General features: G+C 33.5%; 2 protein-coding genes across 2 annotated transcripts; one reads left to right on the forward strand and one right to left on the reverse strand.

The window, feature by feature from the left end:
* Window positions 1-2671: 2671 nt before the first annotated feature.
* On the forward strand, window positions 2672-7278 carry LOC107889413 (UDP-URONIC ACID TRANSPORTER 1). The gene is made up of 4 exons (XM_016813821.2): window positions 2672-3241; window positions 4783-4886; window positions 5829-6057; window positions 6777-7278. The coding sequence occupies exons 1-4, from the start codon at window positions 2777-2779 to the stop codon at window positions 6921-6923; spliced, it is 945 nt and encodes a 314-aa protein (XP_016669310.1). The 5' UTR covers window positions 2672-2776; the 3' UTR covers window positions 6924-7278.
* A 640-nt stretch (window positions 7279-7918) lies between these two features.
* On the reverse strand, window positions 7919-16083 carry LOC107889412 (putative calcium-transporting ATPase 11, plasma membrane-type). The gene is made up of 7 exons (XM_016813820.2): window positions 15594-16083; window positions 12933-12987; window positions 10890-12829; window positions 10647-10805; window positions 9340-9511; window positions 8945-9243; window positions 7919-8499 (listed from the first exon to the last, which is right to left on the reverse strand). The coding sequence occupies exons 1-7, from the start codon at window positions 15762-15764 to the stop codon at window positions 8191-8193; spliced, it is 3105 nt and encodes a 1034-aa protein (XP_016669309.1). The 5' UTR covers window positions 15765-16083; the 3' UTR covers window positions 7919-8190.
* Window positions 16084-17379: the final 1296 nt, after the last annotated feature.

Genomic DNA, 17379 nt, shown 5'->3' on the forward strand with positions numbered 1-17379 from the left:
GACTTTCTTAGAAAGTCCTTTTTGGGTAATGGATGAGACAATACTGATGCAAACCAGTAAAAAAGGATATAAGATTAGGACTTGGGTCAGACCCTGGAGTCCATAAATAGGAAGTGTGTGGTAGGAACTAGGAATAGAAGTTGGAATTGATGAATGATACACTACACATAACAGTCTCTCTACTATATATTAGATAGCATTTTGATCCCTCTACTGAAAAAATGGCCAAATTGGTCCCTATATGTTAGTTGAGAGACCAGACTAGTCCCTTTGTTAAAATTGTGTCTCTAAATGTTTATTTTGGTCTTATATGCAAGGCATAATAATAAATTTAGCCTTTGACCCCTTTACACATTTGTTCAATTTGGCCCTGACTCTTTTAATTGTAGCAAATTAGCCCTCTACATTGAGTTGTATATCTGGATTTGTTGGTGGTCTATTCCTTAAATTTTATCAATGAAAAATTGATTTACACTTCTTAGAAATGCATTTAGGCTTAGAAGTAATAAAAAATGCATTTGTCAATTTAATAATTTGTTTATCATTTTTAAACATTAGACATTTGTTAATAAAATTCAATGGATAAATGTTATATTAATGAAATTTAAAATATATATATATTAATATGACAAAGAAAGCTGTCGATGAGAATATAGAGTATTTTCTCAAGAGGATAAAACTTATCAAAAACGAATATTAGATTTCTGTGTTTTATATGAAGTTTAAGAAGAAATATTTGACGTTGTAAGTTACTTGATATATTAAAGTTTACTTAAATCATTAAAAGATTTTTAAGAAATTTAGTATTGAATCACGGGCCATTCTGGAAGGCTTGTGCATAGCATGGGAGAAAGGATTCAGGCAAATCGAACTTGAGTGTGATGATTCCCTTCTAGTGGAGATGTTGCTAGCCAGATGAGCTTACTCCAACGGAATTGAAAAATAAAGATTTTGGCATATCCCACGGTCTCAGAATATTGCCGTTGACCAAATGACTAAGCATGCGAATAATAGTAATTTACAGATTCGTTAAACTTAGTTCAAGGAATGCTTCATAAGGGATCAATAATTTAATGTAATCATCTAGAGTTGTTATTTTCTAAAAAAAAAAAAAAAAAGATTTCTAAGAAATTTAGTAATTTCTGGGAAAATTTACTTTAAAAATTATTTAATCTACTAAGAGGATTCTAAGTAATTACTGAAAACATATTTAATACTTGAAAGGCTACTTCAAATATTAAAAGGTTACTTGTAAATAATGAAAGGTTACTTAAAACATTAAAATAGTTTTTCAAAAAAAGAAACATTAAAATATTTCTAAAAAGTTAAATAATTCTTAAATTAAGAAAAGTTTACTTCAACATTAAAAAGTTGTTAAGAAAATAAGTAATTCCTAAATTGCGGGAAAGTTACTTAAAACAAAATATTTCTAAAAAATGAAGTAATTCTTAACTTGCAACTTGGTAATCCCATTTCTTTAGCATTTAGCTTTTCTTTTCCTCATTCATGCTTTAAATCATTTTCCATTTTTTTAATTTTTCTTCTAACGACTAAGTTTCTTCTACTTCAGAATAAGCTCAGGGGCTCTTTTTAGAATTTTCCTTTCCATTAAATTTCTATCGCAAATTAAAGAAAAATAACACAGTAGGTCCTTACCTAATTATAATATGTTCCTTCAACTAATTGCCTTTGTTTTCCTTTTTTTCAATTTCATTAATTGCTATTAACTTTTTGACGGTGTAGTAATAAATTTAGCTAATTTTTATATTTTCTATTAATTTGGGTATTTGAAAAAAGTACCTCTAAATCTACAAAATCCTGCCAAGAATACGAATAGAAAGGTGGTGGTGGTGAGCGCAGATCTCGGCTTAGGAGATTTAGTCAAAAGATTGATGAAGATGATGATATTTAGAATACAAAACTATATTTTAGTAAAAATGGGGTTTTTAATTTTTTTATTATAATTTTTTAAATATAAATAGAGTCAAATTGATAAAAAAAATATAAAAGTTGGAAACTAAATTTGTTATTACATCAATTTAAAAATTATAATGTTATATCTTTGTTTTAGAGCTAATAAAAATTAATAGAATTAGACCATAAAAGATAAATATAATTGGTTAAGTGACCATTTTTGTAATTTTTTCTAAATGAGTAAAAAAAACCTTAAAAATAATTAAGTGATAAGTAGTATAGTTTACCTTAAATAAAAAAACAAAAAAAACATTTACCCATCCTTTAGCGTAGAATACAATTATCATCTATTATTTTAAGAATGTTTAGGTTGTATATGAATGTATTTTGATTATTAATGTAATCATACTTCTGATTATATTTATTTGGATGCATTATTTATAATTATAACATAATTATATTTGTATATATTATATTCTCTAAAATGGTAAGTGGTTATATTAAACCTTTATTATTTAATTAATAATAATTAAAATATTTTTATAATTAATTAGATTATTATAATTAAAAATTATTAAATATAATTATTGAATATAAAAAAATAAATAAAATAATTAATAACTAACAAATTATAAAATTTTATTTAAAAATCATTTAATTTTTTTAATAAATAGTTAACTCGAAAAACCATTTAAAATTGTCTTTTTATCGAATATTTTCCCTTTTAAAAATAAATAAATAAATAACCGCAAAAGCCAAAATTTCCGTTGAAGCTCAAATGACAGCTTCTTCTTCTGCTGCTGTTTTTTAATCAACAATAGATCCAGCCCTTTTCCCTTCCACCCTTCCAAACTCTAGAAAAATGTCATCAACCCAGCAATCCTCTTCAACAAAAAAGCAAACCCTTTTCATAGCTTCACTTATAATCCTATGGTACTCCTCAAACATTGGAGTTCTTCTCTTAAATAAATTCTTACTTTCCAACTATGGTTTCAGATTCCCAATCTTTTTAACAATGTGCCACATGTCAGCTTGTGCTTTTCTCAGTTACGTCTCTATTGTGTTCATGAAACTTGTCCCTCTTCAACCTATCAAATCCAGGCCTCAGTTCCTAAAGATTGCAACTTTAAGTGTTGTCTTTTGTGGTTCTGTTGTTGGAGGTAACATTTCCTTAAGATACCTCCCTGTCTCTTTTAACCAGGCTGTTGGTGCTACCACACCCTTTTTCACTGCCTTATTTGCTTACTTCATGACATTCAAGAGAGAAGCTTGGGTTACTTATGGTGCTCTTGTTCCTGTTGTTGCTGGGGTTGTCATTGCTAGTGGGGTATGTTCCTTTTTTTTTCGGTCTTTTTGGATCTTTTAGTGATAAGATGAAGAAACCTTCTACTTTTATGTTTGGTTAGGTTCTTTACGTAATTTTGTCTCTCTTTTTTCTTTTTTTTGTGTGTGTGTGTAAATGTGTATGAAGTGATGAGATTATAGATCTGAAATTGTATTACTATTGATGTTATTTGTCTATGATAATTAGTTGTAAATGTATGCTGATCTCTGACTACCATAAATCATAAGGAGTGTATAATATAACTGTGAGAGATTAACGATGGTAATGCATTTGTAATTTAAAATTTAACCAATTAGTCCATATCGGCATAGATGATTAATTAGTTTAATAAATTGAAACAATAGGAACCAGCAAAAGCTTTGTAGCTTTTACGTTTTTCGTTGTCTTTGACGTAGACATATTTCATGCTGTCTTTGTTCTGTAAGTCGTAGTAAAGCTGTATGCAGTTTGCATCAAATTGCAGCTAGAAAGCGAGATATCTTGAAACTATGGAAATTCGTTCAATCTGAAGTAAAAGTAGATGTTGGTGTAGTTATGCTTAAGTTATGCATGCGGTATCTCAGAACTCAGTTATTGATCGCACTTGTTTAATTTGTATATCCTTTAGGATGGTCTTGTGCCACTTGTGATGATAAACTATAGATGTACAGCTCATCTCATTAGGCCAAGAACTCCAACTGTAACATTTGTCCAGCACTAAGCCATTCAGAGTGTAATTCAATATCTTGATAATAATCTGCAACAGGTGTGCACTGAAAGTGTAAATTACTTCCTTTGTAATAGAAGTTGCAATGTCATTGGGACCAATGTTTCTTTATGCGAGATACTGGCTGCATAGTGATTAGCCGTATTGACCGTATAGCTTTAGATTCATAACTAATACAAGCAAACTGGCTTGAGAATTTGAGATTTCTAGAAGAGGAAACAAGTAGAGAAGCAAAAAACAATCAAACTGGCTTGGGGTGTCCACTCTGTTTACAAGTAATTCCTTCTTTGATGTATAATTGACCACCACATAGAAGAACCTATTGTTGCAAAATCTTTTGGCTGCATCATGTTAAACTGTCTCCCTCCCTCCAATCTTCCCCAAGAAAATGAAAAAGAAAACAAATGAAAGAAGATCGTTCCACCTTGGACTCCACTATATTTTGGGGAGGAAAAGGCAGGTTTATTGCCCATGTTAATACATTTCTCTGCTACACTAGCATAGCTATGGCCTATTCGGGCTGCACCATAGTGACGTTTCTTTACTGTGCTTAAATACAGAAACCATTGTTTCATTCCATAATGCTGTCTAAATGTGTTTGGTCAAGTTTCCAAATCAAGTTTTGTTGGTCTTTGCACCTTGTTCATCAATTCATGCTGCAAAATTGGTGGCAAAGGAATTATTCTCAAAACCCTGTCATTCAGTTCATGATTTGTTAACTAGGAAAGAGACAAAGAGCTCTAAGTAACTTTCAGCAGTGCTGGGCTACCTTTAATTCTTCCCTAAAAACTTATTTGGTTAATGAATTTTATGGCAGGGTGAACCAGGTTTTCACTGGTTTGGATTCATTATGTGCTTAAGTGCAACTGCCGCAAGGGCCTTCAAATCTGTTCTTCAGGGCATTCTGCTTTCTTCTGAAGGGTATTAACAGTTTTATTTTTATTAGTTCATCATCTGCATTGCCACATTTCTTTGTGCATTTCAGTGCATATAGGTTTTATTTTGTCCCTCCTCTCTTTTGAGCATTGGGAATTCTCTTGTAATCTCTTGGATTTGCACCAAAGTTAAGTTGCCTACAATTTCTGTTAGTGAAAGACCATGTAGTCAAATGCTGCAATTAAGTTTATTTTTTACTGTCATTATTTAGTATTTCAATCTTTTAAAGGGAATATACTGTCATGAGGGGTGCATTTCTTCCATGTGTCCCTTACAGATATTATATTTTGGGGAAGAAATCAGGTTAAATGGAGGAAAACTTTTGAAAGCCTGATTTATGGGAGAAAAAGTGGCAAAAAAATAAAAAAAACTGACATAGGATTGTGGAGTTCTTTTCCTCTCCTTTCTTAAATGTAGGACTGCATAGATGGTAGCCAGCTTTTCTGACGAAGAGGACATTGTCAACTATAACCATGAAAAGAAAAACTTTCCACCGTTAGTTTCTGTCTAAATTCCAACTAGAAAATGACATGAAAGTAGACCAAAAATGGGTCTTTGTAATTGTTGACAACCAGAAGAAACATTGCATTTAACATACCCTTTATCTTCAAGTTAAGCGATTAGTCTGAGCAAAAGTTTGGACCTTAAATTTCTTATTATTTCAATTTCTATTGGTGATGATTTGTAGTAATATAATTGTTTGCATTAACATCATTTTTTCTAATGTGAAAAAAACTCATTTCCAAATAAGTCTTCCTACATAAGTGCCAAAGGCTTTTACTATCATCTGAAAGTGAGTTATGGATGCCTAATGTTTCTGCTTCTTCCTATACCCCCCATCAGATTGTGTCTTTCTCTTGTATCCTACAAGCATTTCTATTTGTCTTCCCCTCTTAACAGACCTGCTTGTGCGTTTCATTCTTACAGAGAAAAGTTGAACTCGATGAATTTGCTACTCTATATGTCCCCAATTGCAGTTCTAGTTTTAGTGCCTGCAGTAATTATAATGGAGCCCAATGTGTTAGAAGTCATCTTATCCCTTGGAAAACAACACAGATACATGTGGCTGCTTCTTTTCATTAATTCAACAATGGCATATTCAGCCAACTTGTCAAACTTCTTGGTGACTAAACATACAAGTGCATTAACACTCCAGGTTCAATATCTTCTGCCTTCCTCTAGCTTAATTTTTTAATATCTATATTTACGGATTATAGTAGTAAATGTTGACTTTCAGCACTAAACAATGTCTCACGTTAATGCATCTAGGTATTCTCATCAAATTTGATAAACTCATAAAAGAATCTCACTAAGGTGATGTCAGTAACTGCTTTATATCAATTGCACAAGTAGAACACTAGTATAGCTATAATATTTGGCTTATATAGATGAATAACTTGTGATTAACTTTCATCACATTACACAAATGACTGTTTCACCATCATTTATACTTTCCTGGAATGTTGTAGGTTATACAAGTTTATTAGGAAGTATCATTTCGTAGTCTCGTTAACAAAAAAAAAAAAAAAGGCTTTGATTAAGTACTGCATGCATGCTTTGCTTTCAGTAAGCCTTTTGTTGCATAGGAGGTAGATGTCCTTTATTGGATGTATTAAGGGATCTCGGAGTCCACATTCATGCCTTCACTAATGAGCGAGTGTGAGTGTTAGACTTAAAGAATAGCATACTTAAGCCCTTTAAATTCTCTAGTGGCCAGGAAAGGAATCACAAAAGAAAAACTATCATAAGCGTTCACATAGCTGGAAGCTCAACCAAAAGCGCATCATTAGTTGGACATTCCTCTTTTGCATTTCACCCGCAATAAAATGAAATTTCAGCTTGTGCTTGCATTTTCTCATCTGATATTGTGGTCAGGTGTTAGGCAATGCAAAAGGTGCTGTGGCTGTTGTCATCTCAATACTTTTGTTCAGAAATCCTGTAACAGTTGTGGGCATCGGTGGTTATACAATAACTGTCCTTGGTGTTGTTGCTTATGGAGAAGCAAAGCGTAGGTTTAGATAAATGACATGTCACGTCACATTTTACCGATATAAATTCAATTTAGTGGACCTGGGAATGTTGTGTTTTCATGAAAGAGTATAGTGAAATTTAAAGGGCAGATTCCTAGTGAATATGGTATTTTGTAGAGTACTTTAATTGCCTACACATGCATGCCTTCCCTTGTATTGTGTTCTTACCCTTATTTATTTGGGGAGACAGGAGACCTTCCCATTTTTAGCTTCTTCCAGTGTGCGTAATGTTAAGAGGAAAATATGTGTTTTCCATCAAGCTCCCTCCCATGTTACCTATAATAGTTTATGTAATTGAATAGTTCTTTCTCTCGAATTAGTTGGTGGAGTCTCGCCTCTTTCCTTTTGAGCTTTCTATTTGAAATAAAGCACGAACCTCCATCCTATCCATGGGCCTCCGCCTAAATTGTGAAAGCTCTATTGTTGTATATAAAATCCGAGCTGGGAGTTTGCCCACAATTAAGATATATCTCACCACAAACACCACGTTGAAAGGGTAAAATAAAATTTACAGTGAGATTCATGATTTGAAACCCAAATCACAGACAAAGGTAAAGAATTTTTGTAATTTTAAATATCAATTTGTGACAACACCTTTTCTCAAACTTAAAAAACATTCTTTAAAACAAACCTTCTAAACTCAAACTTTTCCTAACCCGACCATCCTTTGATACTACTTATTAACCCACAGTTGAACATAGTAAAAAATAACGGAGGAAGGAAAATAAACCAATAAGTTTAAAAATTACAATGACCTGAATCAAATCAAAATTTATTTTTTATTATGTAAAAATAAATATTTCATATTTAAATTAGTAAAAATAATTTAAAATTTCTAAATAAAAGAATATATATTTTTTTAGAAAAACTCATAACAATTCATTATTTTTTACTTGAAAATAACTTCTTATTTTTAAATTATAAAAGGAAATTGAAACTTTACAAAATAATGTCTAAAAGTTAATTTTGTCAAAATAAATCCAAAAATACAAAACTCAAAATTAGTATAAAAATATAGAGAATTCATAAACGGTTTGTGAACTCCAAAAGTCCAATTGAACTTAACTCGTTCCTAAGCAAAACTTAAGGGCTGGAATCACTCCGGCGAAGAAAGGACATCTGAAGAAAAGAGAAGGAAAATGAAACAAGTAAAATTTAAGGATCCCAACCAACCAAGAATCAAAATCTGTGAAGAAACCAACGGCAATTCAAGTAGAACATCAGGAAGGAACCTTCAGTCCACTTTTAGTTGGCAAAATTCATGCAAGTTCTGGACCACTAGGAAGTGCATCATAACCATCATGATGCTTTGGCTTAACAGCTGCTCTTTCAACAGGGATACACTTCACAATCACACCGACAATCAAGCTAACTGACCCAATTAAGATGCAAAGTAGCCATAGTTGCCAACTTAAAGGCACAGTGCTGGCAAATGTTCCAAGGAACTCAACTATCACCACTTGGAATGCTACTGTCGAAGCCATCACGCCAAGGAATATCCAGCTGCTAAACATGCCCCGGAATATATTTATCTTCTCTATTTCACGGCTATTTATTTCATTAAACACCTGCAAATATCCAAAGAGAAAAAGTCAATAATTAAAGACGTTTCCTCTACCAAATGAGGATGAGCTATAACGTTCTGTTCTAGGTGAAGTCTGTTTTGGTTATTAAAGAGGATCGAATTATATAGTTTTGGGAGACTAAATAAGGAGCCAAGGCTCCTGCTTATCCCCTTGAATCTACCTCCGACTTTAATTAATGAGATGGTATACAATTTTCTCTACTAATTTCACTATGATTTTGTCATTGACCTATACAAATTATAGCCTTAAGCTCCTGACAATGAGCACACTTCGAAATAGAGACATCTTGAAACTTTTTGAGGTGTGTCTTGATCAAATGATCATCTTAAACTGATAATGTGAGAATGTTTGTCATCCAACTGAACAAATGCATAAAAAGCTATCGCCAAAGAAGCTTATAGTGGCTGTTAAATCTGAAAAATCATACCTGGCAAAACACAAATGAATTGAATATCACAGTATTCAGAACAGTGGTGGCATCTGAACCCGTAAGCTTTAGAAGCTGCTTCCCATCAAAATTGAGAACACCAAGGACAATTAGTTGATATATACTTTGGCCAATGATATTTCTCCACATTGGTTTGGTGATAAAACTTGCGCCCCTTGGAACAGGCGGCCTTTTCATTAATGCATCATTTGGAGGCTCTGTAGCTAGTGCCAATGCCCCAAGAGTATCCATTATCATATTAACCCAAAGCAATTGTACAGCTGTGAGAGGGGCAGATCCTGGAAAGTCATGCACAGGTCAGCAAATGATAATGATAGTGTTTAATTTTTACAAATATAATACATGTATGACAAAAGCTTCACAGAACAACACACCTGAGATGCATGCGGAGACAAAATTGATTATAAGAGCTACAACATTAACTGTTAACTGGAACTGCACAAACTTTTGTATGTTTATGTATACTGCACGTCCCCATTTGGCTACATTTACAATAGTAGCAAAATTATCATCCATTACAATGACATCAGCATTTTCTTTCGCAACCTGTACAATCAAGGCATTAACAAAACGAAAGTCAGAGCAGAAAGAGAAGAATGCTAAAAAACTTGATATAGAAACAAGGTCAGCCCAGAGTACAAATATTGTAGTCTGATAGCAGATATCTTCATAAAAAAGAATGACATTGTCAAACATACATCTTAATCCAATCTACATACCTCCAAGAACTAAATGTTACTATGCTGCTATTCCTAAATATTTCCAGCAGTTCACAAAAAAAAAATGATTTACTTGCACAAATAAAAGTTATTAGCTGATAATTATAGACTCATAAAGTACAGCTTGAAAAAAAAGTTAGGGTATCAAGCACAAAGAAATAAAATAAAACAACTTTAAATCAATCCAATAAAACTTATCAGATATCTTGGTTATCCAAACATCTCCCTACAGAAAGAAAAGACCACTAACAAAAATACACAGGTCTTTCATCCAAAAAAAGATTAAATATCTTCTATAAGCATGTCAAGGACAGACAGAAAGTTATTAAGGACATGCCTGATAAAAAACAAGCATGCTTATCCAAATAAAAAAAACCAAAGAAAAAAACATATAGAAACTGAGAGAATTAAGTTCAAATGATACCAAGAAAATGGAAGCAACAAAACAGCAATGGATCCAAAAATTTCTTTTGATGAGTCATTTACAAAATTACGAAGGCCATTTTTCCAGAGAATGGGAGAAACATCCAATTAGAAAGAGGAGTGGAGAAAAATCCAAAGCTCAAAATATTCACCTAGGCAATCTTTAAAAATGGAAGTTGGAACCAAGATATTGATAAACCTCGGTCAAAAGGCCAAAAGAAAAAGTTAAAATTTGTTACTTTCGGAAAACAATTTGTTTTCCTATTTCTTAATGGATAAACTAATTCAGTAAAGTCAATAAAATATAAATAATACGGTAGTAAACATGAAATACAAAACAAAACAAAACAAAATGAAATACAAAGATGTTCCTGGAGAGAGATGACATCCAATGAAAACATTAAGAGAATAAACAATAAACTAACGTCACATAGGATGCTGAATAACATCAAAATATGTGAGCAAAATCAAGAAGATAAACACATCCAAGCTTGTTAGAATCATATCGTCATTAAATAAAACTATGAATGCATACAAACCTCTGTTCCAGCTATCCCCATAGCGAGTCCAATATCTGACCGGCGCAAAGCTGGAGCATCATTGGTCCCATCACCAGTCACAGCAACAACTTCTCCAAACATATTTCTCAAATTGATTACGAAATTGAGCTTATCGGAAGGCTTTGACCGTGCCATTACCTGAAATCAAGACAGTGTTCAAGAAAATGTACACCTCATGAAGCATGAATAAAAAGATAAAAAGTTTTTTATGGTCATTTGAACCTGAATATTTGGTATAATGTCCTTCATCTCATCAGGAGACTTGCTACTAAACTCTGGTCCTTCTATGGCATTCTCTTCTGCTGTTAGTATGCCACATTCTTTAGCTATTGCTTTTGCAGTGTTAATATTATCACCAGTGACCATACGGACAGTAATTCCAGCAGCTAGACAGGTTTGAACTGCTTCCTTGACTCCAGGACGCACAGGATCCTTGATCCCAAAAACCGCTATCAGGGTATAGCCACTATCAGGTATACCATTCTCATTAAAAGTTTCACCGACATCTTTAACAGCCACACACAGAGTCCTTAGAGCATCCGAAGCAAAGCCATTTATGGCCTCTGTTATATCTCTTACTCGTTCTTCGGATAAAAGAACTACTTCCCCACTGGAATCAACAACCTTTTCACACATACGTAATACTATTTCAGGTGCACCTTTACAAAAAGCTTGGATTCTGCCTTCAGGCAAAGCCACCAACACAGACATCTTCTTCCTGTCTGAATTGAAAGGCTCAACCTTGAGAATCTTAAACTGTCTTCGGTATGCATCAAGATCAGCACTCAAAAGAAGCCCAAATTCGAGCAGTGCTGTTTCTGTTGGTGTTCCCAAAATGGAGTTCTTTCCATTTTCATCTTTCACCACTTCAGCACTACTATTTAGAAAAATAGAACGCAGAAGGATACTGAAAACACTTTCATGTATCTCCAGCTCATCAATGCTCTTGTTCTCATTACCACCAATGTTTCTAATTTTCTCACATATCCATATCTTATTAACTACCATATGGTTTGTGGTTAGTGTCCCTGTCTTGTCAGTACAGATGCAACTAGCAGAACCCATTGTCTCACATGCAGAGAGATGCCTGACCAGCGCCCTTTCATCCATTAATTGTTTCATTGCAAAGGCCAGGCTCAGTGTAACTGCTAATGGTAATCCTTCGGGAACAGCAACAACTATTATTGTTACTGCAATAGCAAAGTAGTCCAGAAGCGTCAATGCATCAGTTGAGGACCATTTTGTGAACTCATTGTGGAGGGCTTTCTCAATGAGAAACCTTACTGTTAAGACCAAGAATGTGAGCACAGCAAATGTCAAGCCGATTTTACCAATAATTGTAGCAACACCATTCAATTTCACCTGAAGTGGGGTCTCATCTTCTCCCCCCTCATTCAAAGTTTCCATCAACTTCCCCCATTCGGTCCTCATACCAACTGCTGTGACCAGCATCTTTGCTGATCCATCTCTAACTTTGGTTCCTGAAAGAAGAAAAGGCTTTTGTTCATATATGTCAACTGGGTCAGTCTCCCCTGACAAACTTGACTCATCAATCTGCACGCTGTATCCCGATATGAACAGCCCATCAGCTGGAACTTGGTCACCTATACCTAAATGAACAACATCGCCGACAACCAGGTCATAAATAGAAACTTGCTGCCTACGTCCGTCTCTTGTAACTTGAACAGAAATCTTTTTCTTCTCCCTGTCAAGGTCTCTGAATTGCAATGACTGCCTATAGTCACTGATAGCAGTAACTAATCCTACCAAGATTATACTGAGTAAAATTCCTGCTCCATCATACATTCCCTTTGGCCACCCCTCTGTGGCAAGTCCAACACCTATAGACACCACGGCACAAATCATAAGGATGATCAAGGTCAAGTCTTGGAGTGCATCCCAAACAAACATCCAGAAATTTCTTGGAGGTTTCTCTGTGTATCGGTTGAAGCCATAGATCCTTTGTCTAGTAGATACGTTTTCTGAGCAGACACCCTCATCAAGGGAGACTGTGACTTTCTCAGCAATCCCATCAACTCCACCATGCGACTTTAAGCGCTTTATATCATGACCATGAACAATAGAAGCAAGTTCATCTGGTTCAATTCCAAATTTTGCTTGTCTAACCTCGTCAGTAATCTTGTAATCAGGTGGACCAGCAGCTGAATATGATCACAGGATCAGTTGATTTATACATGAGAAAAAGATAACATAAAAAGGGGTATCATATAAGCATTGTTCCAACAGAAAAACTGCATATCATACCATCAATAAACTGCAAAGCTGCTTTCTGAACAATAAGAGCAACTCGAATTTTCTCCTGGTTTAGGGGGAAAAAGTCATAAATAGATTAGATGCATTATAAGGTCAAAGTAGTTTAGTAAAATAAAGTATATTCATTGCAATAGTGATACTTGGTGTTGTAGCAGAACTTAAAAGATATTCTTATCATAACAATAATAGTATATTCATTGTAATAGCAATCTCAAAATGTTCCCAGTCATCTTCCCGAAGAAGATTTTTGGATTATTGTTGATATTTATGATCTTCAATGCACAACATTGTATCATGTTCCAGTATCTCATTAGAATTTGTAAGGAAAAGAAAAACCCTCATTATATATTACCAGCTAAAAGTAAATGATTTAGATGCTCAAGGGGAAACTTGTCTTACATAAGAAAGATAAATACTGATAATGGAAAGGATTTGGGCTTATCAAAAACGTTCTGCTAAGAATAAGGTATTCTTACCAGGATTCATTTCATCAACCGTATCCCTGCCTTATACAATTTCCACCATGTCTTTGTAACAAGTGGTTTTTTTTTTTTTTTTTTAACTTCAGATGATGTTAATAAATATTATATAACCTATTCAAAAGAAATTTAGCTTGGGCATTTGTTAGGACTGGACCTTTATTTAACATGAAACGACAGCACTATCAAAATTCAAAAGTGCTCTCTAGACGCAAGCAAAGCTTTTAAAACAACCCTTTAATTGAACTGACACATTTACACCATTTCCATTATATCTTCCTTTTATCAGAAACTGAGCACTTTAGGTAGAGTTTGGGAACTTAGATTTCAAAAATAGTGTAAATTGAGTGATAACTCATATAATTGTGGCATTCATGATTATTTCTCAAATTCGTAGATTTGTTGGATGACTATATAGTAGTGAATTTGAAATTCTTAAAAGAATTATGAATTTCATGCATTTTACAGTTTCCAAATATATAAAAGGCATATATTTCATTCTTACAATTTATGTAACAAATGAATTCATGTTCCCAAATGTAGCATTAAAGAATCAAACATTAGTTGAAATGGCATTCTTTTATCAGATTCCTAATCCCAAGCTTGTAAAACACGCAACAACTGCAATATATGATATTGCATAATGGTGATTTAATCATAGAGATTGCAACTAGAAGACAAGTCGACCGCCACGACAGTTCAAAGCTTAGAAGGCAATAAACTAAACAGCATTATTAGTTTTAAAACACAAAAGATTCCCCACAAAACGAACAAATCTATTTATATCATGATGGATAAGAAATATGTGACGTGGAACAAATAATACAGGTAGGGCATGATTCTTGCAGAGCTAATGGGGCAAAATTAAAAGCCATCCTTATCCTTGACATAAATGTTCCCCATAGCTTGTATCGTATTTAATACGGTACAATACACCTGGGGTCCATTTGAAACCTACTAGGAAATTTCAAGGAAGTTTCATTAGAAACCCTTTATCATCTATAGTCAAAAACGTTGATTAATTCTGGCCTAGCATAAATTAGATTTTTTAAATTCACTCCCTACCTCTACGTCACAACCAAAATTAAAGACAAAATCCAAGGAACTCTAGAAAGACGGAACTGTACTGAAACCACCATAATTTATTAGAGTAAGCGGCACCAACTCCGTTTTCGTTTGACTTTCTCTCAAAACTATTATTAATTACTTTCAAACCCATGACATCATGATGATCTAACTTTTAATTCTTTTTCCAAGTTCTTGCATACGAATCCCACTGCATATTAAATGAAAAAACTCCTAAAAAGTTGAATATAAATGTTGAAGGAATACATATTCTGTATCCAATCATAAATTCGATTTCTACAGTGACTAAATGGATTGAGTAGTTTTTTTTTAGCAAAAAGTATTTTTTTTTTCAAAAAGAAAAGAATAAGGTCTTGTTCGTAATCATTATAAATTACTTTTGAAAATTTGATAAATCGCTCAACTAGAGTTGTTTGTTTTGATCAACCCAGCGGATCACAACCCATGAGAAAATTGAAAACTATGGTACTGCAGTAGTGGATTCTCCACTGTAAAAAGCGACGGCAGGAATAGATTTTCTTGATGATTTAGTTGGCGGGAGGCGTAGCTTAAATTGCACCAAAAAGACAGAAACGCGTAGCTAAAAAAGCATTTAACCGAATCAGTGATTGCCACAGCACCATCTTAATGGAGAGACCATGTTCAACCACAAGGTGCCCCAAACGTGGCAGTACATCACTGGTGCTTGCAGATAAGTACGACAATATGTTCCCTAACTATAGGGGACTACAAATGGATCCGATCCACCAAATCGTAATTTCTAATATTTAAAATTAATTAATTAATTAGCCTCAATTAGCATAAGTTAAAATGAAATGAAATGAGATTCCCTAATCTGTGAGTATACCACAGTTGCCCAAAAAACAAATGAAAATTCCTAGCCGTCCCTTTGGTTCCTCCGACGATCAAGTAAAAATTTTTAACAAATAAAAAAGGTTGGAAAGGAATGGCCTTCATTTTGTTTGAATCCAAGAGTTGATTAATATCGTAACTGTGCATTTGCTAGTTCAGTGGAGAACTTCAGAGAAAAAAGGAAGACAATAACGGAATTTTCATAAAAAGTATAAGGGGAAAACTAGATGAAAACCTTGATTTTGAGCTTTTGCTGTTCGGCTTCGGATCTTTTTTCGAGATTCGCGATCATTCGGAACCTCCGGCGAGGGTTCCTAACAATCGTGACAAGCTTTCTCCACCGCCTCAACGCCGCCTCCGACGAGTTTTTCGGCGGCACTTCAAAGTCCTTCAACAGTTCTTCCATATTTCTGCTGAACAAAACCAAAACAAACGACTTGGCTTCTTACCACTCTCTCCCTGTCCCTCTCGCCTCTCCCTGGTTTAAGGCTGCTAGCAGTTGTAGTATTATTTATATATTACATACACACACATAAATATATATAATATTATATTATTTACAATAACTAAAAAGTACAACTCTTTTTATTACAAAAAAAACTACACCTCCCTTTTAGGGTTTAATATTCCCTAAATAGATCTCAAAAGTGAATCTTAAAAATAAAGGGGAAGAAATCACACTCCATCATTAAGAAAGAGAAAATCGATTCATTAAATTGAGTAACAGAATATATATATATGCTATTATATTTAATTAGTTATTCGTATGGGTTAGAATTTTGAATCAATCCACATAAATTTAATTAAAAAATTATCAATTTAATTTAATTTATTTTAAAAATAAAATTACTCTCTTAATTACTTGAATTTGAATGCACAATATTCTAAAATATTAATATTGTCACATAAGTTAAATTCTAATTTATAAAATTATTTAAAATTTATTATTTTATCAATAATTATTTTAAAAAACATTTTTAAATATTTTTATATTACTTTTATTTCTTTATGATTCAATATAGTGGTTGTATTGTTTTTTAAATATGTTTGTATATAAAATTAAAATCTGAAGACATGTTTTTTGAATTATTCTCTTGGATGACACATTCTAATGATGAGGAAGAAGATGGTGAAAACATGTAAACGTGCCTCACAAAGGTGAAGAGAGGATTTCTTGTCCGTCTTCATGATGACTTCCCCTTGCAAGATGGAGGTGGCCCTTTTTGTGTGACGATCTTAGGCAGGCGATTACTTGCGAGTGGCTTCTAAAAGAGTCTTTTTTTCATGGGAGAAGTCTTCATACGAAAAGGGCTAAGAAATAGCCTTTGCTTGTGGAGAGTGTCTCGAACAGGTGACAATGTCAAGCAGTGATCTTCCCTTAGTGAAGAAGGTTTTGGATGGATAATGGCATCAAGGGATGACTCGTTTTTGCAAAAAGGATCTTGGACAAATGATGAGACCAAAAGATACATCAAGTTCCCATGCCACAATACATAGAACATAACAATGGCATGAGATCTAACTCCCTGCCAGATGGAGATTGGAATGAGCTGCATATCTTGTTGTACCAATCCCTATTCAAAATACATTGTTCAACACGAAGATGACACTCTTGAATTCACATTCAATAGGCCATCTAGAGTGCCCTCAACACATCAAAGATATTCTCTTGAAATAGGAAGCTTTAGTGTAACCTTTAGACAACTAAATCTAGAAGAAGAATCAAATCTCGAAACACAAAGAATAAATTTTAGGACAGATAAAGCTTTATCTCTTCCATGACATCTACATTTAAAACCAAATTGCAAGAAATAGATTATTTTTCAAATATATTCCAACCTATCTATGCTATAAAAGAAAGAAGTCCCTCAAATTTACCTAATATGTTACTGACATACTCATTAATGAAAAATAATGCAATAGTAGATGACAATTCATAAATTTCACATTTGAAAAGTCTTCTGAAATCAGTAAAGAGGGGTGTAGAAAACACTTCTACTCCAATGAGAATAAAAAAAAAG

This window comes from Gossypium hirsutum, chromosome A09 (assembly GCF_007990345.1).
Source record: "Gossypium hirsutum isolate 1008001.06 chromosome A09, Gossypium_hirsutum_v2.1, whole genome shotgun sequence".
NCBI classification, from domain to species: domain Eukaryota; kingdom Viridiplantae; phylum Streptophyta; class Magnoliopsida; order Malvales; family Malvaceae; genus Gossypium; species Gossypium hirsutum.